Raw genomic sequence first — 25,574 nt, forward strand, 5'->3', positions numbered from 1 at the left:
ACTGCTTGCCCAGCTACCGTGAAGGTGGAAGGGTTGACCGTGTTTGCATCCAACGATTTGGTCTTGTTGATGTTGATGGTGAGATCTGCCGCCGAGGAGCGATCGGCAAGATCATCAGGCCCATGCAGAGTGGGGCGCCGTTGAGCTAGGACAACGTCATCAGCCAATTCGAAGTCATTTAGGTGCTCCAAGGTAACGGGCCGCCACAGCAACCCACGATTTGGTTCACGATCAATCGCACCTACCAGGATCTCGTCGATTACGATGAGGAACAGTAGCGGTGATAGGATACATCCTTGCCTAACTCCAACAACGACCCGGATGGGATCGGACTAAACACCGTGCAGTACTCTGCATGAAAATGCCTTGTACTGTGCTTCAATGAGGCCGATGATTTTCTCAGGGACACCCTTGCGCCTGAGGGCTCCCCACATGTTCTAATGATTGAGAAGGTTGAAAGCATCTTCGTAATCAATGAACACCGGGTAGAGAGACTTGCTCCAGGACTCCCTCCAAGGATTGTAGGGAAATCCTTTATAGAATTTAGGGAGAATTCCTATTGGAAGATTCTTTCTCTCTTTTCTGGGGTAAGGTCTCTCAGGATGCTGGTGTGATCATTTTCAGCATTTTGAAGGAATCTCTCACAAAGTTTTAGAGGAATCCTCATAGTAATGGAAGAGTCCCTTTAAAAATTTTGGAGGATTTTTTCTCAGCAAAACTGTATGGAAATTCCTATCAGTAATCTTGATTTTTTTCCTGGATTCTGCGAGTACTCTTCCCAAGATTCTCTGAAAGTTCGGCATTTTGGGGTTAGTCCCCGTTAGGATTCTGGGGAAATTTGTCTCATGATTTTGGGGAAATTCTTGGGATTCTGAAGCTATCAAGATTCTAGGGCACTTTCTTTCAGAATTATTGATAATTGATGAATCTCTCACGAGATTGTGGGCAGAATTCTCTATATAAATTCGGATTTTAAGAAAGCCGCCGCATAGATTTTGTGGTTCCGCTCAGGATTCGGAAGAAATCCTTCTCAGCATTCTACGAGAATCCCAGTAGAATTCTGTTTTCTGTATTCTGGAGCAGTTCTCCCATAAATTCCTTTCAGATTTCCGGGAGAGTCCCTCTTAGTAATCATGGAAAAGCCCTGACAAGATTATGGGAAGATTCTCTTGACAATCTGGTGAAACAATTTAAAGTATTCTAGAGGAATCACTCTCAGATATCTGGAACAACCCCTTTCAGAAATTTAGGGAAGTCCTTTCAATGATTCTGGGGTCTGTCTTTCAGGAAGATGCGGTAATTTTTCTAGGAATTTCCTCAGAATTTCCTCAGATTTCTCTCAAAATTCCAGAGAATCCTTCTCAAGATGCTGGGGAAGTCCATTCTTGAAGTTTTCGTAATCCCTTTCAGGGAGAAACCTTATCAGATTTCCGGAAAAAATGCTTAGTTTTCTAGATGCATTTCTCTTAAGAATCTGAAAGAACTTCTCTGGGGATTCTGGGGGAATCACTCGTAGAATTCTGGAGCATACACAGTTCGAAAAAAACCTGTAAAATTATGACGGATCGTATGTAACAAAAGGACCCCGTTATATATGATGGAAATTTTTGTGCGATCTTAAAATTACATTTCAGATATCTGTTATAAAATATAAAGAAAAATTGAACTCCGAGCGAGTATTGAACTCAGATCCTTGGGGTGTGAGTAGCACGCCCGAGCTCTCTCGGCTATCTCAGCTTGTTGAAGAGCAGCCAGTCAAAGTTGAACTGCTTCTACCATAATGCACGCATTCCCGACATGCTCCGGCTGCTGCAGAGAGTACTGAGAGAGACAACGGGGAAACCGCCACAGCTGCGAGCAGCCGTTCGTTTAGCTGATGACGGAGAGTGGCTGGCATGATTTATAGCAGATGCATGTAAAGTTAAAGCGAATATGCTTTAAAATCTGTAAACAAACCGTCTGACCAGCAGCGGTCTGCTCGGCTGACGTTCAATGTTAGTGATTTACATTTTTCTGCCGCAAATTTCAGTTAATCTTCAATTTACGTGCTGCTTAACTTTCATATTTTTTTGCTGTGTACCTTTCGGGATTCTGGTTGAATTATTCTCATCCTTTCTAAAGGATTTCACCCAGGATATTAGGGGAATTCTGGGAAAACAATATAAAGGATTCTGGAGCAATTCTTCTCAGGGAATCCTATCTCCCAGATTTCTGAGAGAGTATACACAGTTCGAAAAAAAACTGTAAAATTATGACGGATCGAATGTAACAAAAGGACCCCGTCATATATGATGGAAATTTTTGTGCGATCTAAAAATTACATTGCAGATATTTGTTAGAAAATATAAAGTAAAATTGAACTCCGAGGGAGAATTGAACACAGATCCTTGGGGTGTGAGTAGCAAGGCCGAGCTCTCTCGGCTATCTCAGCTTGTTGAATAGCAGACAGCCTAAGTTAAACTGCTTCCACCATAATGCACGCATTCCCGACATGCTCCGGCTACTGCAGAGAGTACTGAGAGAGACAACGGGGAAACCGTCACATCTGCGAGCAGCCGTTCTTTTGCTAACGACGGAGAGTGGCTGGCATGGTTTACAGCAGATGCATGTAAATTTAAAGCGAATATGCTTTAAAATCTGTAAACAAGCTGTCTGACCAGCAGCGGACTGCTCGGCTGACGTTGAATGTTGGCGATTTACATTTTTCTGCCGCAAATTTCAGTTGATCTTCAATTTGCGTGCTGTTTAACTTTCATATTTTTTTGCAGTGTACAACAAATCGTAGAAAATTCGGTCGATTTTGAAACTCCATACATTTTGTATGGGATGAAAAATTGGTGAAACACTGCTTCTAACCCCCTGATTTCTGGCTAATTTTCTGACTGTTTTATGTAAATTCAAAAAAAAATGACAAAAGTCAATACAAAAACCGATCACAAATATTTTTTCGACCAAACTTTTTAAGGATTCCTAATTTATTTTTTTCTAAAATTTTATTAGAAAGTATATTAAATTTTCCTGAAACTTCTACATAAAAAGCATGGGGAAAGGTGCCGATTTTGTTCCGCATTGACAACAAAGCAAGTTGATGAAGTTCTGATCAAGGTTGATACTATAGTATACTTACGCATAAAATATCATATGATGGATAAGAGTTAGAGATTCTAAAAAGTATCAATCCACCCAAAAGTGTGATGTTTCATCGAGACTTAAAAGTGGCATTTTGGAAAGGCCTGATTTTCAAGCTTTTTACGAAGATTTGTCAAAAAATAACTAACTGCTCTAGAATCCTAATTTTTGGACAGGAACTGATGGCAGCTACGAAGATGGCACCATAAAATTTCTAATTCGATACTCGCAATATTTGAAAAGATATTTCAGATAATGTTTTGACCTAATCTCGTTCCTCTGACCCATTGTCACCCCCAACGACGGTACCAGCATTTCAAAAATCTTCTGAGTTCCACTAGAAAATGTAACTGTCCTTCACGAAGTTTGAGCATTTTTTTAATATATTTGAAGGTTTCTGGAAGCAATTAACAATATTTAGCAAACGCTTTAAGACCTTTTAGCCTACTTTAGCTCGAATGACGTAGTGAATGCATCGGTAGTACCAATTGTTCGATCGCCACGATTTGATATGTTCACTTATCATCGATTGGTTTTCGGCGAGAAATAATAAACTTTATGTTACCAGATTGTCCGGACGTTTCGGTTGATTTTACTGGCCTTTGACCACCTTTTTGAAATGTTTAACCCTAAAAGGGATACCTTCATGGCCTCAGTTTCATCATCTCGCTGAATGTGTTCCATCAAAGACGAGCTCTGAAAGGCACCTGGGGTCCAATGGACCCCAGGTATCCCTTTTAGGGTTAATATACACTGTGGTGCTAAATTGATCGGACAAACGCCGATATTCATACAAAATAGCCAAGTTTAGGATGATGTACTTTTGTTTTGCGTTGGTGGATTGAGCTCAGATTTTGACACGAAACTACCAATATGCTGAATTTTTTGTATATGAAGTACTACATGTTTTCGTTCACAGGTTTGGGCGTGACAAGGCGTTCAAAATGTGGAAAAGTGATCGGACAGCGGCACGCGTGTAAATCAAAGGGGTACCGCTGTCCGATTACTCTTGCACATTTTGAACGCCTTGGCATGCCCAAACCTGTGAACGAAAACATTTAGTACATCATATACGTAAAATTCAGCATATTGGTAGTTCCATGTCAAAAATTGAGCTCAATCCATCAACGCAAACCATAGTAACAGCATCTCAAACTTGGTCATTTTGTATGAAAATTGGCGTTTGTCCGATCAATTATGCACCACAGTGTATGTTTAATATAATTTAATATATTTTAGACTCCGAAGAAGATGGTCGAAGGCCAGTAGAATCGACCAAAACGCCCGAATAATCTGGTAACATAAAGTTTATTATTTTCCGTCGAAAACTAATCGATGAAAAGTTAGCAAATAGTGTATTCATTGAGGAATTCTCTCAGAATTCAGTCAAAAATGTTCCCCAAGATATTTGATGAAATTATTTGAGCACTGAACAAAACTGACTAATTCAAAAGATAAAATGATTACAAGATTTGCAAGAATTTTAATAAAAATCATAAGCAGCCGGACAGATATTTGCAGACTTTCGAACTGGAATAAAAACATGTTACATACATTTTGCAGACAGCGTTTTGGCGGATCATCTCCGGAATGGTTCAATACTGGTATTGAAAGCAGCCGTTAGGTTGGTCAGCTTCAATGCTGTAAATTAATTGTATTTGTTTTGAATTCGTATTACATCTATCTTACTGTTAACTTACACTCTAGTATTCTGCTACCATTCTCGACCACACTTTCGCCTCAACTCATCTCTTCGAGCTACTCTTTACATCCACCTTTAGATTTATTCAGTGTTGCCAGTTTCACTGGGAATCACCACAACAGACAGTCATTCGAAGATCATTTCAAAAACCAACACAAAAGTTATTTCTTGCATTATTTAGCTGTATGTAAATATCCGAAAAAATATTACTTCCTACAAAAACAAACCTATGGTTATCCTTGTGTTTTTGTTACTGATAGTATAATTGGCTAGAGCTCATAAAATTTCGCACTAATTATTTGCTTAATTACTGACCACCCTATCAAAACCCCAAAGCTACCCGTTTCACTTATCACGTCGTTAAAATTTGCTTCAATCAACAACCTCTCCGTGTTATGGACCCATTCAGGTTTAAACCCATTCAACAAATTCGCCAGAAGGGGGCAAAACATTCGAAAAATTAAAAATATGCAAAAGTAACGACTAATTTATTTTAGTAACGGCACCAATTATCCTCCTCCAAATGAGGCAGCAACAGAAACAGCAGCAGCAGTAAACTCGATCAAGTACTGGTTCCACCCTCTTTTGCGTTCAGGAAAACGCCGCCCGTCTGACCGGCGGACCACTCTGCCCGCTGATTGTAATTAAAACCTTTATGAACACAATTCCGATCAACCGGCGGCGGCCCGCAGTCAGTCTTGCCGTGTTGACGGCCCCCGATTTCGTCACTCTTGTTGTAAGTGTCGTCTTTCAGTCGTCAGGACCTGTGTTAAACCAGTCAGTCAGCCTGTGATACAGGGGAAGGAAATGTGCGTTCGCAAGTATCAACATTAAATTGCTGCTACATTTTGCATGTCGCGAATATCTACGTTTGCCAAAACACAACTTTTTGCACCTCGCTGCGTGGTAGCGTGGCTGCGTGCAGCCACCATCTTCGAGCTCAGGCCAATCTACTAAACCATAAAACTGCGCTTGAAAACACGAGCGCAAACATCGGTGGTATCAGGTTGCTCTTGTTCGTAATAAAATAATTACTTTGCATTCGGGTTGTTTTCGATTGTCTTTATCATAACATTTGGTATACTGAAGGGCGTTAACTTCGCTTGGACATGAGTGGTTCCCTCCAAACGATTTTTCTTATTTATCTTGGTTGGATATCCGTTCTGGAAAGGATCCTGCTGCTTAGCTAGAGATGCAAGAACTTTAACAAGGGCAGTAAGTATTAAAGTTGTTGAATTACGTACCCGGCAGATGAACGGGAACGTCTTAACTCTTATATTTCAAGCAAAGTAAGTTTACCCATACCCATTATTCATTTGCTTCTTGGCATAACGTCCCCATTGAGATAAAGCCTACTCTTCGGCTTAGTGCTCTATAAGCACTTCCACAGTTAGTATCTGAGAGCTTCCTCTGCCAATGACTATAGGTTGCATTCTTATATCGTGTGGCAGACATGAAGATACTCTATGCCAATGAAGTCAAGGAAATTTTGAAATTTTGAATACCCTCGCTTTTACACCAGTGTATATTTTGGCCGTTTACTTTTCTTCACGCGTTTATTAATCATACCTGCTTCCAGGTTTGAACTTTTATCAGAACAATATCTGCGACACAATTGTGGGACACTCCAACTAACCTCCAGGTGAATCATTCAAGCTTTTTTGGGCGATTGAGTTTTATCAGCGTTGTAGTAACAGGGATTCCTCCCCCCACTCCCATACATCTTCCCGACTTTCTTCACCCAAGTAAAAATGTGACACCAACCAAAAAAAAAAGTCCGCGCGCGAAAAGATAATTAACAGCATCAACAACGAACGGGTGAACAACAACCTTCCTCGCGGGCCAGAGATCCTCGCAGAAAACGTGCGCGTCGTAAAAGTTTTTACGTTTATGTTTTGAGAGTTGTCAGCGTTGTTAGAGAGAGAGGGGTAAGTTCCACCCGCTTCTTCGTGGTTACCAGTGGCCATCTGGCGGCGACGGTGTAGTTCACTGGTTAATTGCAAAATGACCAATTATTCGCTCCTTTCTCTTTTTTCCTTCCTGTGGTCGTCGTCATTGAGATCCGGAGATCCTTGACCGGGCGCGTCCCACAGGAATCCCGCGCACGAGGATGATTAATAAATAAATAAAAGTCCAATAAAATGTGTTCATTAATTTTTCTCCAGTTGCGGGACGGGAGAAAAAAGCAGCGCTGCAGGCTGATGAGATGAGGATCAACTTTCGGCTTTTTTTTATAAAACGGCGAAAAAATTGTTTATGGCACTTGTTTGTTTGGAATTTCTTTTATGGTGCATATTCTTATGTTCAACTCGAGGGAGATTGCGTTGCAAGGAGGGCGCGAGAATGAAAAGAGCCAAATCATCCAATTATATCTTCGCACTTGTTTTTATGATAGGGCCATCGAAAGGTGGGGGGAAAAGCTTCGATGATGCGCAACTCTTTGAGGTTTGGGCACTGTGATGCATTAAGAAGCCACTAAGCTTCTAATTGCACCATGCTATGGAATGAGAGTTCGATTCCCGCTCCGGGCGATGAAACTTTTCGTGAGAAAAGCTTCTTCTCCATATCCACTGGTGCATGCTTCGAGTATCCCTAGTCTAGTGTTTAGTTTCATTCAGACTGTACAGCCTCTGGCTGAACACGGTGTCCGCGTCTTTTTTTTACAATGAGGACATGTAATGTAATAGGTCATTTTCTACTCCAAGAGCAACATCGCTCCTCAGATGTTTGATTTACAAATTGCGTTTGAAATTAAATTCCTGGTTCTAAAGTCTATATTTAAACTAAAGTAAATGGTAATATTATACAGAAATAAAAAGTAATAATTCGTTTTCTTGTATAATATTAAAAAAATATTACAATTTGTGCAGGACGTGTTGAAGATACCTCTGTTGCATTCAAACTAGGAGTCAAAGAGTCAAGCATTTCCAAAATAAACATCTCCCGCAGAAAAGTTTGATGTTCCGAAAAAGTCTGCGTATAAACTAGACATACGGAGGTAGGATTCGGACATAAACCCAGGACAGTCGGCGTAATGCAAACTAACGAACCATTTTTTGTACTTTTTTTGGATTCGCAATTCGTGGCCCAGATTTGAATTCCATGTTCAAAGCCGACGCGAACCAATGACCAATACAATGCTTTTAGGGTGTAGATGTGTCATCGAAATCAGCCATATTACGGTATAACATTGAATTGGTCTCGGAAATATGCTCATTAAACGTCAATTATCGAGAGTTTTTCCGAGATTCTTGACGGACTAAACTCTCTGTAGCATCGCAGAGTCCATTGAGAACTTAAAGTTTATCGATTCCTACTTACGAGCGTAGGTGACAACTTTTCATGTTGATGGATATGTCTGCATTCTGTTCCTTCGACACCCCGATGTCTATCTGTCAAAATCAGACTGTTTCGATCAGAAGGGCACAGCTATCCAGCACTGATTTGACAATACGATTGATTTTCAGATCATCTGCATACATCAGCTACCAGGAACATGGTTCCTCAAATGGTCACACGTCATTTATAGAAAAAAAAGAAGAATATTAGTGGTCCTAAGAGGCTTCTTTGTGGTACACCAGAAGGAATGTCAAAAACATCGGATCTGGTATGGCGCCGTCCACAAATTACGTAACGCTCTGCACAGAAAAAAATATTCATGTAAGCGAGAAATCATGCACATAAAGGGAATGCTACACTGAACGGCGGCTTGCGGTGAAAATTACTATTCTGAGGGTCAATTTAAATGCACAACGCCACTAAATTTGTGCAGACTGATTTTCGTTTCAATTCAACAGAATTATGTTTTCAATTTTACCATGGACTCGATTTTCAATTAAAAAAAGTCTCTGTTGGCAACGGGATTCGAACCAAGAACCTTGACATCACCAGGCTCGCACGCTACCACTCAGCTATTGAACCGATTGATGTGAGAAGAAACAAAACGCACACAAGAAGCGTTGGTGGGTCGATGATCATGTTTTGCCATGGTAAATTTAAAAACATTGTTATACTTGTCATTACTGCAAGCCGCCTTTCAGTGTAGAGTTAGAGCATATTTACATGATATATAATGAAAAAATAACGTTACAATCGTGTAAATTTCCGTTAAAAGGCACGTAACCGGTTGGAGTTCATGATGGTTTACACGATGGTTGTGCGGAAATTTACACTATGGTAATGTAATTTTACATTATATCTCATGTAAAAATGCACTAAATCTAGCATTCCCTTTATGTGCATGATTTCTCGCTGAATTTTAATTACATATTTTTTTCTGTGTGGGGGAAGGGGGAGAGTACGGGCAAGCGTTACGGCCCATACATTTTTTTTAGGATTTTCATATAAAAAAGCGTTACGAAAGGGGGAAGGGGGGGGGACAGAAAGTGCCGAATTTAGGGTTACCGAATAAATAGATGCTGCCTATCACGGATTTTGACAGAGGCTTTCCTGGAGGACAGATACAAATTATTTCAGATGACAATCCATGAAGGAAGCTCAAGCGCTCAACTTTGCGACGGCGAAATCTTGAGGAATCTTGTCACAGGCTTTGGAGAAGTCAACATAAATACCCAAGCATCACATGTCACAAAAGAGTGTCTACAGCGCAGATTTTTGGTTGGACACGAGTCATTTTCAAGTAATTTTGCCATTGGGTTAGAATCACATGATTGTACCTCCTGTACATAGCGGTGCTTATAAATGCCATTAACCTTTCAGGACGCGCGCCTATTTGATCCCAAAACTGCACTACGCTCGCGCTGTATACGACAAGCTAGGTTTTTTGGTAGTGTTGTACAGTGACCCCACACCGACGAATCACCTTAATTTTGTACACTATTTATGAATCACCACGTTAATCAAATGAGTGATCCATAAACTGTGGTCATTTTTGCCGATTCATAAATTGTGGGGTCACTGTATTTTTTACAACGGCGCACGTCTTGAAGGGTTAAGTTGGATATTGTCCAGCGTTTTTTTTTTCACGAATCCAAGTTGAATTTTCGATATTGCAGGTTGAACTACTGGGTACACCAAGTCATGAAGCAGACCTTCTAAAATTTTGCCAAACAGTTCAGAACCGAGTTTGGACCGTGTTTAAAAACCTCGTAAATATTTCCGGACATTTAAATCCAGTGTAATGGACGCAAGTTTTCAAGCATCTGGGAAAATTTTCAAATAAAGTTTAAAAATAAAAATCTGGAAGTCTGATGAGCATTCCCGAGCAGAAAAGAATAACAACTGAATAACATGTTTAAGTATTAATCTTGAATACAATCATACCTTGATATGCCCTTCATTAGGTGTACATAAGAGGCAAAATAACAAAAACAAATACATTAATTTTGTATGAAGAACACCTTGAAAAAAACAAGTATTATTATTTCAATAATGAATGCATACCTAAAATTTCATGAGCTGTAATTGTTATATAAACGGTATTGAATAACAGAGTAATAACATGTTTTGTTATTTAATTGTGCAATTGTGCGATAACTTCATGATGTTATAACAGAACATGTTCTTCAGTTATTTCGCTGCCATATCAACATTTACCACATTAATATCAAACTCTGCTCAAATACCTCCAATTGATATTGTGATGTTCTCATAGCATTTTGTAGAATAATATAATGATAACAATTTTTGGTATTAGAGCACAGGTTGTTCTTTGCATGGTATTTGTAAGGTATTCTCTCTGCTCGGGTTTCCACCAAAACATTCAGAATCTTCCTCTAAATTTGTATGGAAACCGATTTTGAAAACATTGCTTCATCATTTAATAAAAAAAAAATCAAAACCTGAGAAAATGCATCCAGCTCCGTTTGTACTATTATAACTTATGAATTAGAGACGAACCAACCAAGGGCTAAAAGTCTCTATAATATAGCTAAATCAATCAATCAACTTATGAATTATTGGAGACATGACAATGCACCAGCCTTCGGAAGTAACATTAATGACAAACTTACACAACTTTTGTGAACATTATGCAAATGAAAAAAAAAATGTTCTTGGCATGTATAAAAGATAGTACATATTATTTAAGATAACATTTTGGCCTACAGCTTGAAAGTGAAATAAATCAAAATTTCAAACTATACAGGCTGTTACGGGAGCAAATGGGGGGAATATTTCCGATATCCGTGGAGCAGCCCGCAAACTCAATTATATCGGTGCGGATCAGCTTTAAGCTGAAAGAATTCACTTTATTAAACCTCTGATTATAAATTTACTTAGTTGATTTACATTTATCGGTATTCGCACGTATTCTGCCTTGTCATTTGTCCCGTAGCTTCTCTTCATTACACATCTGCGATATTAGAATCAATTTAGATTTAGTTAAATTATACTTTTAAGGAACTCATTGTGATGACATACTGTGATAATATTTAGACTAAGAATTCATTTTAATAACTATTTCAGCACTTAGCGTAAGAGTAACTGAATTCAATTAGAAACATCAATTGTTGCGTGTTCTTCTCACTCTTATACACACCAATTGCCCGATATTGAACAATCCGAGTCACAATAACCCATCTCCTCTTACCATATTTTCTGACTTCTCATCTACATCTCTCGTTTGACTGTTATGACAGCACGGCGGGCAGTGTTGCCGGCAACATACTCCCCCCCGTAACACTGGCCAACGGTTCAGTTTTACAAAAAGCAACTTCATAATAACCTGATGAACTCACTTGTAGAGTTCCTCTATAGTGTTCAACCCAACTCAAGCGTAATTCTCTTAAATATTCTAACACACGCTCAAGCCTAGAATATCTATTATCTTGACTATGATTAGTTTTTTTGATTCGGGTTTCAAAGGTTCTAAATCCCCTAAAATCTATCCATTCGTTATTGGCACTGTTATGGAACAGTTGTTTTTTGCCATCACCATCATTTTTATTATCTGCGTCGCCGTAGCGCGACCCATCAATGAAGTCTTGTAAAATATTGCATCCTTCGTTTTCAAAATAACCGTTCTGATACAAGTTACCGTAAACTTCCTGATCCTGACCTAAATCCTGACCCTTTCCTCGTCGCTGCTGTTGACCAAAGTTCGCATCAGATAACATTGCCATTTGTTAGGCTACCGCTCTACCTTTTTGGGTAAAACCGGCGTAGTCACCGTAGTAACTGGCTATGCTGACCCTATACCATCGCACGGATTGATATTTAGCATTATCTCTACCGGTATCCACGTTTGCTGCAATAGCTTGAAGAAAAATTTCGTTGAAAATCCCGCGGGTTGATACTGCTGCATTTCATTCAAGTTTACTATCTCCTTTTCGTCATCGTCTCTTAGCGCATCCAAAACAACACGAAAGTGTGAAACCTGCGTTTGAGTACAGAACGATGCTCGTCTCCGTCGGCGTCCGCAGTATCCCCATGAATGCGAAATGTTTCGGCTAGTGTATGTCGAGCCGAACCACTGATCTCTGCAATTCTGCTCACGAAAAATGCGAGAACGAAATGTGCGTCGTCGGGAACAAACAGACGGCTCCGTGCTCTGTTGATCCGCGCTACGGTGTTGGTGATGTGTATAGGGTTTTAACTGCCCGGTAAAGCTATTCCACAAATAGCTCATTGGACAACTTGCAGCGATCGCACTAGTGAGGTATAGCCTAGTGCTTTGCGCTCTGCTCCTACTACTCATATCATTATCTTGAACATGGCTCTCACGATATGGTTTTCCGCAACTGCCTCTGCACATCACATTATTCCTTTCCGAGAACAACCGGGCACACAGCCGATCACTAGAACTCATTTGCGAATGTCGAGAAGAGTTCCTGAATACTTGAATAGATATCTGTCCTGCTATAGTGCCGCCGGCAATGAACGATACACGGAATGGTTTGTCTCGCTGTGGGGGAGGCGGGACTGACTCAGGTACGTTCGGTGCAATGATTATTGGAGGCACGCTCATATGTGTATCTTTCGTACATGGAGCTAGCACTGGGCCCAAACGAATTTTGTTGGCATTCGAAAATGATACAGGAAAGGCGGTAGTGAATGTGCATCTTTGTGAGATCAGGTTGGTCTCAGTGTCCGATGGTGAGTAAATAACTTCAGGCACACTGGATGTTTTCGTACTAGAAATTGAGAGGCAATGCTCTTCGCTGGACTCCGTTGACTCAGCTGTTGTAGTTTCAGCGAATAGACATGGGGCGATGTTACGATCAGTTGATTGATTACCATCATCGATACATTGTTTGGTCAGAGTTACTATTGGAAATGCGCTAGTGTTCAGCTGCTGCTTCCCATGTAGTTGTGGTAGTTTGGGTTCTTGTTCTATTCGTTCAGGCTCGATTGGCGTATCTGGTTGTGTCTGGAAACACCTTACGTTGTCGTCGTGTTGGACAACTGCCTTTACCGTGAGGGCTCTCTCAACGGTAAGCTGATGCTTGGCTGCGTTTAGTCGCATTGATAGCTGCAGCAAATCGTATTTCTGCTGCAAATACTTCTTCTCTTGTTCCATAGCCCGTCTCTCCGCATCTCTTTCGCGCTGCTGAAGTGCGCGCTCTTCCTCTTGGAGCTGTAGTCGGAGGAACGCAATCCGGATAGACTTTCTGTTTAACTCAACACTTTTTGATGAACAAGTGGTGATGGTAACCTGTTGCTCGTCCAACAAGTCGGGGCGCGAATCGACGCAGGCTCCCTCTAAATGATATGCCGCGCGGGATTCCATCGACCTGCCGCTGACATTCATTATGTCGATAAATCTTAAAGTGTTACGGGAGCAAATGGGGGGAATATTTCCGATATCCGTGGAGCAGCCCGCAAACTCAATTATATCGGTGCGGATCAGCTTTAAGCTGAAAGAATTCACTTTATTAAACCTCTGATTATAAATTTACTTAGTTGATTTACATTTATCGGTATTCGCACGTATTCTGCCTTGTCATTTGTCCCGTAGCTTCTCTTCATTACACATCTGCGATATTAGAATCAATTTAGATTTAGTTAAATTATACTTTTAAGGAACTCATTGTGATGACATACTGTGATAATATTTAGACTAAGAATTCATTTTAATAACTATTTCAGCACTTAGCGTAAGAGTAACTGAATTCAATTAGAAACATCAATTGTTGCGTGTTCTTCTCACTCTTATACACACCAATTGCCCGATATTGAACAATCCGAGTCACAATAACCCATCTCCTCTTACCATATTTTCTGACTTCTCATCTACATCTCTCGTTTGACTGTTATGACAGCACGGCGGGCAGTGTTGCCGGCAACACAGGCAAAACCCCAAAAGTGTTTTTTTTTTCTTAATATTGAAACATTTTGTTTACAATTTATGTGTTGTACAGTATGAAGACCAAAAATGCGAAATGTTGTAAATTAATTATTTTGAAAATTGATAAACTGAGTGAAGACTCAATTAATAGATGGTTTATTCTTAAAAAAAAAAATAATTTTACAATGTTCATTCCAACCTTGTTTTTAAGATAATTTTAGTTACTTCGCTCCACAGTACTGTACCCACAGTAGCAAAGCAGTCCTATTTGTAAAAGTACGTGTTGTGAAAATGGAATTTTAATTTGCAATATCAAACTTTTCAAAAATCTCCATGAATTGAACAATATTTTAGTCATCTCGATACTGTCACAGTTTTCTTTGAACCTCAATATATTTACGTGTAATAAATCTTTCACTCACAAAATAATTGTACAGTTACTCTAAAATATGAGTACAAAAGTTCATGAAAGGAGTGTTATGCGAGTACTTTTAATATGGAATTCATTGCATTCGATATTTTTTTCATGCAATTTCAAGTACGGTTTTTGGAACAGCATTCTAAATTGACGCCGTTTACCGCATGCCAACAAAGCTCAGCTGAATCATTCAGGATTTTGTACTGATAATCAGTAAGACCTTGTCAAATTCCAGCCCTTTTTCAGTGTTCCTCAGGTTTTTACGTATCTAGGATTCCTAATTGATTCTTGATTCCAAAAGCTGGTTTTATTCTAAACTTTTCTGTGTGAAAAAAGGATGCGAGATATGTGTAGTAAACTGAAACTGAAAGTAAACAGACATTCCTGAAAACATCTCTGGAAATTCATTAGGAATGAAAAAGTATCTCCATATTTTTGGATTTCTATAAAAGTGCAATTAGATTTTCATCGTAATATCCTGTTCGTCACTACTTCAAAGATTTATATGGGAGTTCCACAAAACTGTTGAGAAACTTTTATGGGAGTTCCATTGAGAACTGTACCGCGAGAAGTGCTAAATTTTTTCGGTTTCCATAAGAGTTTTTGACCTAAAAATCTTAATTCAAATCTGTGATGCTACACTACTTTGTCAAAACTGTGAAAATTATTTGAATCAAACCAAAGATCTTCGAAAGAGGATATGGCGTGAGATAAGTTTTCGCGATTTTTGTAACTGTGTAACATACTTGAAATATATGTAAGTATTGAATGTTTCAGCATGCATTCTAAAATGTTTGTTTTTTATGATTGTAAACTTGTCATGTATATTGTAACAAAAATACTTGAGATTTTCATAAATGTTGCCTGACACTTGCCCAATGCTTTGCAAGAAATACATCAGGATTTTCAGAAGGCTAGCGGCAATTTCTATTTTATCAGAAAGTCTTGAAGGTTTTTCTGAAAAGTGGCTGGGACTTTTCAGCTCCTTAGGAATTTACATCTTCACACCAGGATTCGTCAAAAAAATTAAAAACGAACTCAACAAACAATTCGACAATGATTTTTCATAAGGGCCTAACTGACTTTATCGATTTCTCTACGCGACTATCTCTTTCGCTAATAACTTGACCAAAACAAACAAAAACATTATTCTTTTTGTTTATATAGCAAGATGTGATCTTCTCCTTCGCATTTCAATCAAAAAAAAAAAAAATTGGGAAAACTCAATACACATTCTGTGATAACACAAAGAGACCCAGTCAACACACGATCGCATATGATGTTGGATAGGATGCAAAAGTGGAGGCGATATACGCACACTTTACACGCGGTTAAATGGAAGCAGGTACGTATATGGCCTCCACTTTAGCATCCTATTCAACGTCATATAAGATTTTGTGTTAGTTGGGGAGGATCGATGAAGAGAAATCAAAAATGTCAGTTAGGCCCTAATGAAGAATCAGTGTCGAATTTTTCAAAAAAAAAGTTCCTATTTTTTATTACTATTCAATTCATACACGGGAACTATTTAAAAACATGAATTCAAAATTTTCAGCACTAATGCAAAATAGAGACATCATAACAAAGGCATGTGCTCAAAGTGTACATTCGTTGTCATTTATGTACAAATAGTTTTCCTTAGGTATTTCACAAATTTTGCGTTGCGTTGCGTTGCGTGGTAACGGAGTAATTCGTAGATTGCATACTGAAAGTTGTCATGTTAAAACTTTAATACTCCTATTCTAATTGCTTATGGAATGTTATTTGGGAAGGAACAGCTATCCAACCAGAGGTTGAAGTAAAAAAGACATGAGAACTTTCATTGCCGGCCACGCCCATCTTCTCCGTTACGAGGATAGGAAAGGATGTGATGATATGACACCTACTTTACAAGAGGTCAGCGACTCATCGACACTCTCATAGGTGTCAAGGAGTTGGATATTTGGAATGGGGTAATTTGGGAATCACTATAAGCGAGTGATGCGACAAGATTCAGATTGTGTAAGTGTATTTGAGTAAATCATGTAGATGTGTTTGAGTGAGTGAAGGTGATTTAGTATATTCAAACACCAACGTTGGGAGTGACATAGCTAAGAAATTTTGTCACTCCATGGGCCTTTTTGATTCCGGGATGGGGCACAGGCATTTACACTGTGTCCTGGCTAACAAGCCTAGGCTTAACCGCCATTGATCGGTCTCTGAAACGATAAGAAACACGTTATGTGGATGGGAAAGGATAGTAAGGAAAGGATAACTATTCATCGAGGTGCCAGCGACTCACCGACGCCCTCGAAAATAGAAAGGAAATGGGATTTTGGCACAGGAATGATCAGGAATTCAGTATGATTAAGTTATGCGTTAATTTGTAGCTAAATATGTTAAAAACGGTCGCTTTAATTGATTGATAATTATATAAAAGACCTCCCCAGAAAGTATGGACGCAGTAAGAAAATTACTGGTATTTCAAAATTATTGGTGACTAGTTCTTTTTGAAGGCTACATCCTTTTCGTCAGTCTAACTTGTCTGCATTTGTATAGAGGTTTATGCGATCCCGACAGTTTGTTTCAAAATACATGAACTTACAGGGGAACATCGTCGAAAAAATGTGAACAAACGATGTACAGTGCTTGAGAGGTCACTTAGTAAATGAGCAAAATATGGATGGAATATGTGAGAAAAACCGTGCAAGTGGCTAGCAGCAATCACGTTGGAGATAACACGTTTGATCATAAGCAAAAATTGATAAAAAAATAAAGGACCTGCTGACTCTCGTTTGGATAAAAATATAATGATGGCAACTGATCACAAGAAAAAACCTTATAATTTAAAAAGAGCGGGATATGATCAAAAAAATGAATTTCTAAATTCTAAGGGTCTGTTTCAATTGAAAAACCAAAACCAATCTTCACTTAAACTTGACAGTTCGATAACTATTTCATTATAAGAACTGTCAAGTTTAAGTGTCTATAGTGCGGAAGTAACAACACGTATCATCAGGTTGATGGTTTATTACAGAATGATCGTGATGATTCCTACGTCAGTCTACTCTCAGATGTCAATGACTACTATGTTAAGTATGTTTACTATGTTAAGTATGGGAGGTTTAGTGATATACTCTACTTAATCAGGTTGATGGTTTATTACAGAATGATCGTGATGATTCCTACGTCAGTCTACTCTCAGATGTCAATGACTACTATGTTAAGTATGTTGATGTGATGTGGGAGGTTTAGTGATATACTCTACTTAATTACTACAGTGTCGAACTGTCAACAGACCCCTAGAATGGTACAGATATGAACACAAAACTAAACAAATAATTAGAACCCTCTCACCGGATTTATGCTGCATGCTTGACTATGCGAATAAATCTGCTCCGCTCACATCACTCGCGTATTTCACTCAAAAAGTCCATCCAGAACACTCCACACTATTCACTGGAAATTCTTTTCCGAAAAAAAATATGACAGGCGCAAGAAAATACGGAGGTGAAAATTTTTGCGTCCGTACTCGGCCGCCGCACACTACGATCTCTCCTTAGGTATTTCACAAATTTTAAATGAAATTCTCAACCGAACCTTCTAATGAATAATAAACTATTCAACGATAAGAGGGCAATACTGAACGTGATCGAAGCTTCCCACAGAGATGCTGCAAACGCTCAGCGAAAGCTGATTATATTTATTTCCGTAGTTTGGTGTTCTGTAGAATTCAAAATATAATGTATTAATATTGTAGCATTAGAACCAAAGTTAAAGCCCATTGTAGCGCAGCGTGCAACTTTATACGTGATTATCTCGAAATGGTGATTTTAAAAAGTTCTGTTATGGCGATCACGATATCTTAAAAAGTGGTTGACCGATTAGCACACTTTTTCTATATTGTTCGTATTTCAAATCTCGAGGTATTTCATTGTAGGACAACTCTGTCAGAAGCTGCTAAGAGCGCTATTGGCTCACCTCAGCACTTACCAATACTTAAAAGAAAATTTTAGAAGGCTACACAGCACCATTATAAAAGCTTTTGTGCTCATTGAGTAGAATCCCTTTTTTAAGAACTTCTAATTACTAGGTGTCGAACAATCAAACTGTCGAGCAATAAACATTTTCAACTGCTTAGTGCAATTTCACAACGTGTTCCATTTTCTTATATACATTGTTTGATTTAATTCACTGTTTACCCAAACCAAGTATCTTTCCAGTCCATTTGTATCAATCGGAAGCCTTTCCAGACAGCAAAATCTCCCTTTGAAAGATTCCCGCGATCAGCACATTTCTTATCACAACATTACAAAGATAAGTACTAGAGTGGGTCATCGTTTATATGGAAAAATGGTATCCCATCAGATCAAAGCTTTTTTGGTCCTATTTCAGGACCCAAATAAGTCTGCAAAATTTGGGCACGATCGTTTATGTCTACGTTTTGCGCATCGCGTTTGAAGTTTGTATGGGGTTTTACATAGGAAAACACACTTTTTTGCATTTCTCTCAAAACAAGCTCGAATTTTTCTAAAACCTTGTAACCGATAAAGTGAAAACATAGCCTAGGGTGTCCTTAAAAACTTTGTCGAAGACCGCGAAGTAATCTGATGCTTATGAAAAAAGTTATAGCGTTGGCATTGCTTGGCGAAACAGCATGATTTTGTTGCTATTGTTATTCCTTTACATGTTAAAACATAAACACATGCATGTGGTTCGTTGGTTATAACTATTTTCACAAGCATCGGATCGCTTTGCGGTCTTCAACAAAGTTTTTCAGAACATCCTAGGCTATCATTTTATAGTATCGGTTAAAATGTTTCAGACAAACTTTTTCAACTTATGGCTAAAATGCAAAAAAGTATGTTTTCCCATACAAAATCCCATACAAATTTCAATTGCAATGCGCAAAGTGTAGACGCAACCAATCGTCCTCAAATTTTGCACAGATGCTCAGGACCCGAAACGGAACCAAAAAAGCTTTGATCTGAGAAAACGGTTCCGATGACCCACACTAATAAGTACTTAGTCACATTGCAATGTCCACTTGTATCCCCTCCAGAGAGAAACAAAAAACAGCGCAAAAACCGGACATCATTTGTTTAATCACTTCTTTGCTCTTATCAGTTAGTGTGTACCCAGTATCAGTCAATTCCCTCAGTCAACCATCAGGTGCAAATTACAAGCACATGCCGACCCACACGAGTAACGCCAATTTGATTTCATCAACCTCACACGATCTCGAACTCAAAGCAGCGCTTGTTGATTCTGGAAAAAAATATAACGCTGCACTTCCAACATTAACAGAGTGCAATCATACATTCATATGCATCCACGTATAGAAAGCAACCATGCATGAAAAAATACTAACACAAAACCCCTCTCTACCATAATCATACGCCCATGCTTCGCAACCGAAATGGTCGCGGAGATGAAACCGACCCAAAATGCACCAAACGCCTGCCGAAAAGAGGTTGATGTGCATCGGCGGCGGCGACGACGGCAGCATGAAACATGCAAAGCAAAGCATAAGAACAAGAAGCAACCCGCAGCAAAAAAAAGTAATGTAGATACGTTCGTTGACTCTCACTCTCATTTGATTATCCTCTGGTCACGGCGACCGCGATCACCACAACCGGTGGTCACTCACCGCTGCTAGTGCGCGGCGATGCGATGGTCGCACAGAGAGCGAGAGAAACGTAACGGCTCTGACTCTCTGTGTGAGATAAATCCACTCCACTGGCGGCGGCAATGTGGATGAACAAAAACATTGCGATTGGTGTTGCCAGTTTGGCGTTGGGTGGTGAAATTGTTTATAAGTTAGTTTTTCTGAGCACAGAATGAGGAAATCACGCAATAAATTGATTGATTAATATACTATTATTGAAGAAGTAGTGCATTTATCTTATCTTTTCAAGAATGTAGCTAATACTGATACAAATTGACACCCTATTTATTGCAGTTTCATAAGAAAATCTACCAGGAAATCTGACAACATGGTAAATTAAACTCACGTTGTTTCGCGAATAAAGGTGTTTGTTGCGAAATAAAATATTTGTTATCACACAAGCAATGAAACTCGAAGACAATGGCAAACAGGCGATAAGATAACGTCTGAAATATGGCACGTTGATAAGCACTAGATTGGCAGCACTGAACGCCACACGACAACCGAGATTCAATTAATTTAAATTTCATCAGCATTTTCATATCTCGGTAATACGAAAAGCTGGTTTTATCCAGCAAGATTAAACTTTGCTTTATCGCACACCTTTGCCAAAATCCGCAATGCCACTAACACTTCTCACCAACACATCTTCACCCACCGATGCACTCACAAGCTGATTTTGACAGATCCCTACCCATCGACGAATGAAAACAAAACTGCACTCGTTTGTTTTGAGGTTAAAACACCGTGTTTTGACCCGGAAAGAGACCCCGTCCCCACCCGAAATGCACACACTGCACCTACCTTTTTCATGATTCCGGTTTTGCGCTTCGAGAAGGTCGTGTACCGTCGCAACTTATTATCGATATATTCCATCTTAATCTTGACACGGCCCTTTGTTTTCTTCCCGTTGCTCGGTGGTGACTTTTTCGGCTGCAGCGAGGTGTAACTTTCGTCCACAACATCCGAGCCCACATTGCACCCCTCGAGGCCGGTCAGACCCTGTGAGCCGACCATCTGCCGGCCATCGTCGTAACAGTCCGAGTTGGCTCGTTTAATTCCACGACTGAGGCTTCCGCCTCCACCTCCGCCGCCACCGCCACCACCGGCTCCACACTGTGGTCCGTTCCCGGCACTCATAAGACCACCCCCGCGAGACATGACTTGGCCCACCAGGCCCCCACTGGGAGGCCGGGCCAGCGAAACGTTCGGATTTCCGTAGATTTCCGGCGTTTCGCTCATCATACTCATGCTGTAGTTCAGATTGTAGCGCGAGTCACGCGCTGCATTGGGATCCATTATTTCCCAAATTTTTGCGGCTTTTCTGGGGACTGGCACCAAAGGAAGATTCACGCTCGCGGCTTTCGCTAGGTTCTAGCACACGGATGGCTTCTTCTTATCACGTCACTACCCGGTTTTTCGCACTTTTCCAACCAACCAGAACGTTCACACGCACCGGAGAATTCTTTCGGACGCTTCCGGTGGTCTTTGACCTCCGGCTTCACTCGCGTTTTCGTTCGTTCCTATCGCACCGTAGTCTTCCGGGAAAGGGCCGTGTCTGTCACTGTTTTCCGCACTTCGCACACCACATAAACCGACGGTTTTCCTCGACGAGGAAAATTCGCACCCGTAAAAATCCGCGACCCCGAATGAACTGAAGAATGCTTATTTCGGGATGGGACGGGTGGTCACTCACTCTCCGTTTGTTTTGACAGATGGATGAACGCGCGGATGGTCGCTCGTTCTCGTTGCGTTGGACGGTACACTTCTTCTCTTCGCAAGCAGCTTCCGCAGCAACAGTTCTTTCCCTCAGCCGGTCGCTCACGTTACGCTCGATGGTTGTTCGCCTTCCCTGCAGCAGCCAGCCGCTCCTATCACGCACCTTGTCCTCCTACACACCTCCGCGCTGGTTCCGTTGGAAGATCACGCCGTTGTCTCTACGCCGCCGCTGCCGTCGCTGATGTCGATGTTCGGTCACAGAGTAGCTCCTTCTTTTTTTGGGGACTTTTCTAATGTTTTGATCCCCTTTTCGAGATTATTTTTATCTTTAGATTTGGTTGCTCTTTTGCTTTTGCTCGGATTGGAATCTTTGCGATGTCTTATTTAATCAAAGATGCTCGCAAGTGTCGCCGTCGTCATTTGGTTTCTTGCCGGTGAAATTACTTAACGTTTCAGCATTTGAGCAGCTGAGCTCTGCGTAGTAGGCAGTTGGTTGAACTCTGGTTTCTACGATGATTCGACAGGTTGTATGAACTTGGAATGATTTGTTTTGCCGCTGTTTGCGCCAATTGTTGCTCAGATTTACAGGTTCTTGCGATAACTTTTGAACTTTTCGAACTGACTTGAACTTAACTCTTCCAAAACTATTGTTGAAATTCTTGCTTCAGTCCCACAATAGCCGCACTCTCACAGATGTTGATGTTCGCTTTCAAAACAATGAAATAAACCACTTGTTGATTTTTGCCGTTCTCCGACGCCAACTCTCGGCAATCGCAATCGATTTACACAAAAACTTCTTTTTTCTCCAAAATTGCACACGATCCCGTCACCGGTTGAGTCAACTTTCCGCTCCCTATGGTCAATCTGCGTCCTTCAAATTTCGGCTGTCACCCGGACGGATCTCTCCAAAAAACTGATTGCAGCGAAGTCTGCCGTATGTTTTTTTTTTCCTCTTTTCCGTTTAGCCGATCGCTTTCGAACGATCGATAGCCGCAAAACAAAAATCGAAACGCAACACGCACAAAACACACACGATCGGCAACTCTCTGGCTCTGCACACTGACTGACTGACTGATTGTTTAGCGCACCGCTCGCACGAGGAACATTCTACATATGGCTCCAGCTGACCACTGTCGATATAATAAAATTACGAAAATAAAATAATATAAAACCGATCCAGCGTTGGACGCGATCGTGCCTGCCGAACTGAGCCCTACAGTACCGCTTCCATGTGTGCGACGGCTTCGGCAATCTTCGGCCCACACGTTCCACGTGTTCGCCTATTCAGTGATCGCTGCATACACTCGCGCCTCGTGTACCGATTGGGACCTCCCGCACACATCGACACTCCACGTTCGCGATCGACAGTGCCCGACTGGAGCTCCGTGCCAAAAAGAGACAACTCCTTCTTCGGACTCCAGCAGATAGCGTCAAATTGGACCTCAAGCACGCGTTGCGAACGCAGTCGTCGCCGCAATCTGGGGGAAGAGGCGGCAAATTATGGTTACGCCTATTTTTAGCAGAAATTCACATGGATGGGGATGGAAGCGAGCACACCCCGTTCCGTGCCGTGCCGCGTTGATCGTTGATCGTTTACGTTTGGGACGGAGTTTGGTCGTGCGACGAGGACTGATTATAGTCTTGATCGTGCGTCCAGGTTACGCTTCGTCGCCTCAGATGGGATCCTCTAAAAATAAACCGTCATGCGATCGGAACCGCGTCGTCGGCACCACCTGCTACCTACTACAACTAGAAGAGCCGTAGTGGGAGAGATGCGATCGCGGACGCAGCAGACTGTAGGCAACAACAATAAGGATTTAGGGCTGTTTACGGATCAATGGAGAGGTCCGAAATCGGACTGTGTGGCCATAATTTTTGGATGGAAGTGAGTGAGAGTGGCTCGCGCGCTGCTCCGGTTGCTGCTACCGATCTGCCTGTTTGGGACCTTTGAGACACGACATCGCTGCGCTGGCGGAGTCTATAAGCGGAGGTCCCACTACTGGCTGCCCGTAACGCAAATGGGATGATTATTGCAGGGTGATAAACTCAATTTGTCAATGGAGCGCGTGGAACAGCCTTTTTCGGGCTCGAGGATGTAATCCAATCATCACGGTGTATTGTGAGCCGATGAACTTGAGAGTGATTTCCCTAAAAGAGACGCAAGTCTTGCAAGGTGGATGCTACACTTATACGTTCATTGATGACTGAATTATGATCGCTAATGATTTGATAAAAATGTAAAAATTTCTTATCGAAACGCAGGTACTGATCTTCAGTACAGTACTACCATTCATCCAATTTGAAAAAATAATATTGAGCGTTATGTTTTTGCCTTTCTCGTACACCAAGGTGTACCGAAAGGCTATATGTTCACTCCAAAAACGAAAATTTGATAGAGCCTCCGGAGGGGTCAAGTCTTATATACCAATCGACTCAGCTCGACGAATTGAGGTGATGTCTGTGTGTGTGTATGTGTGTGTGTGTATGTGTGTGTGTGTGTATGTGTGTGTACAAAAAAACTCACATCACTTTTTGGCAGTAAACCTCATCCGATTTCAATGACCGACGGTTCATTCGACGCGGAATCTGGTCCCATTGTTTCCTATTGAAAATGGTTCGGATCGGTTCAGCCGTTTCGGAGATATGGCCATTTAGGTGTTCCGGAACGGTACCCCAGGAAGGGACCAGATATGAAAATGCATCAAACCTATACATGCGACACATCAAACCACGGCATTTTCGATAACCTGATGAGCGGTGAGCAGAAAAATAGTCTAAGACCATATCTGAACCGGTAGTGTTCCGGAACCGGTTCCGGGTGTGCCGCCGGAAGTGGCAAATATCAAAGTGAACCAAACCCATGCATGAGACACATCAAACCACGGCATTTTCGATAACCTGAAGAGCGGTAAGCAGGAAAATAGTCTCAGATCATATCTGAACCGGTAGTGTTCCCGAACCGGTTCTGGGCGTCCATCCGGAAGTGGCCAAATATACAATTGTACCCAACCCATGCAAGCGACACATCAAACCACGGCATTTTAGATGACCTGATGGACAATGAGCAGGAAAATCATCTCAGACCATATCTGAACCGGTAGTGTTCCGGAACCGGTTCTAGTCGTCCCGCTGGAAGTGGCCAAATATACAAGTGAACCAAACCCATGCATGCGACACATCAAACCACGGCATTTTCGATAACCTGATGAGCGGTAAGCAGAAAAATAGTCTCAGATCATATCTGAATCGGTAGTGTTCCGAAACCGATTCTAGGCGTCCCGCTGGAAGTGGCCAATTATACAATTGAACCAAACCCATGCATGCGGCACATCAAACCACGGCATTTTCGATGACCTGATGGATAATGTGCAGGAAAATCATCTCAGACCATATATGAACCGGTAGTGTTCCGGAATCGGTTCTAGGCGTCCCGCTCGAAGTGGCCAAATATACAATTGAACCAAACCCATACATGCGACACATCAAACCACGGCATTTTCGATGACCTGATGGACAATGAGCAGGAAAACCATCTCAGATCATATCTGAACCAGTAGTGTTCCGGAACCCGTTCCAGGGTTCCTGCCGAAGTGGTTAAATCTGAAAGAAAAACAAACCCGTACATGCGTCACATCAAATAGCGGCTTTTTAGATTACTTAATGAACGGTCAGCAAGTGTTTCGGAATCGGTTTTGAGTGGCCGGAAGAGGCC

General features: G+C 41.0%; 1 protein-coding gene across 6 annotated transcripts in view; it reads right to left on the minus strand.

The window, feature by feature from the left end:
- LOC109431042 (serum response factor homolog) overlaps positions 1 to 23,005 on the minus strand; it is a 536,938-nt gene extending 513,933 nt beyond the window's left edge. For 2 of the 6 annotated variants that reach the window (XM_062842469.1, XM_062842470.1), the window contains exon 1: positions 20,948 to 23,004. In XM_062842469.1, the coding sequence (XP_062698453.1) occupies positions 20,948 to 21,442 (495 nt within the window). In that variant the 5' untranslated portion in view covers positions 21,443 to 23,004. Of the gene's footprint in view, positions 1 to 20,947 lie in introns of all 6 variants that reach the window. The other 4 variants (XM_062842472.1, XM_062842471.1, XM_062842467.1 and 1 more) reach the window with 2 other exon arrangements.
- Positions 23,006 to 25,574: the final 2,569 nt, after the last annotated feature.

This window comes from Aedes albopictus, chromosome 3 (genome assembly GCF_035046485.1).
Source record: "Aedes albopictus strain Foshan chromosome 3, AalbF5, whole genome shotgun sequence".
In the NCBI taxonomy this organism is placed as follows: domain Eukaryota; kingdom Metazoa; phylum Arthropoda; class Insecta; order Diptera; family Culicidae; genus Aedes; species Aedes albopictus.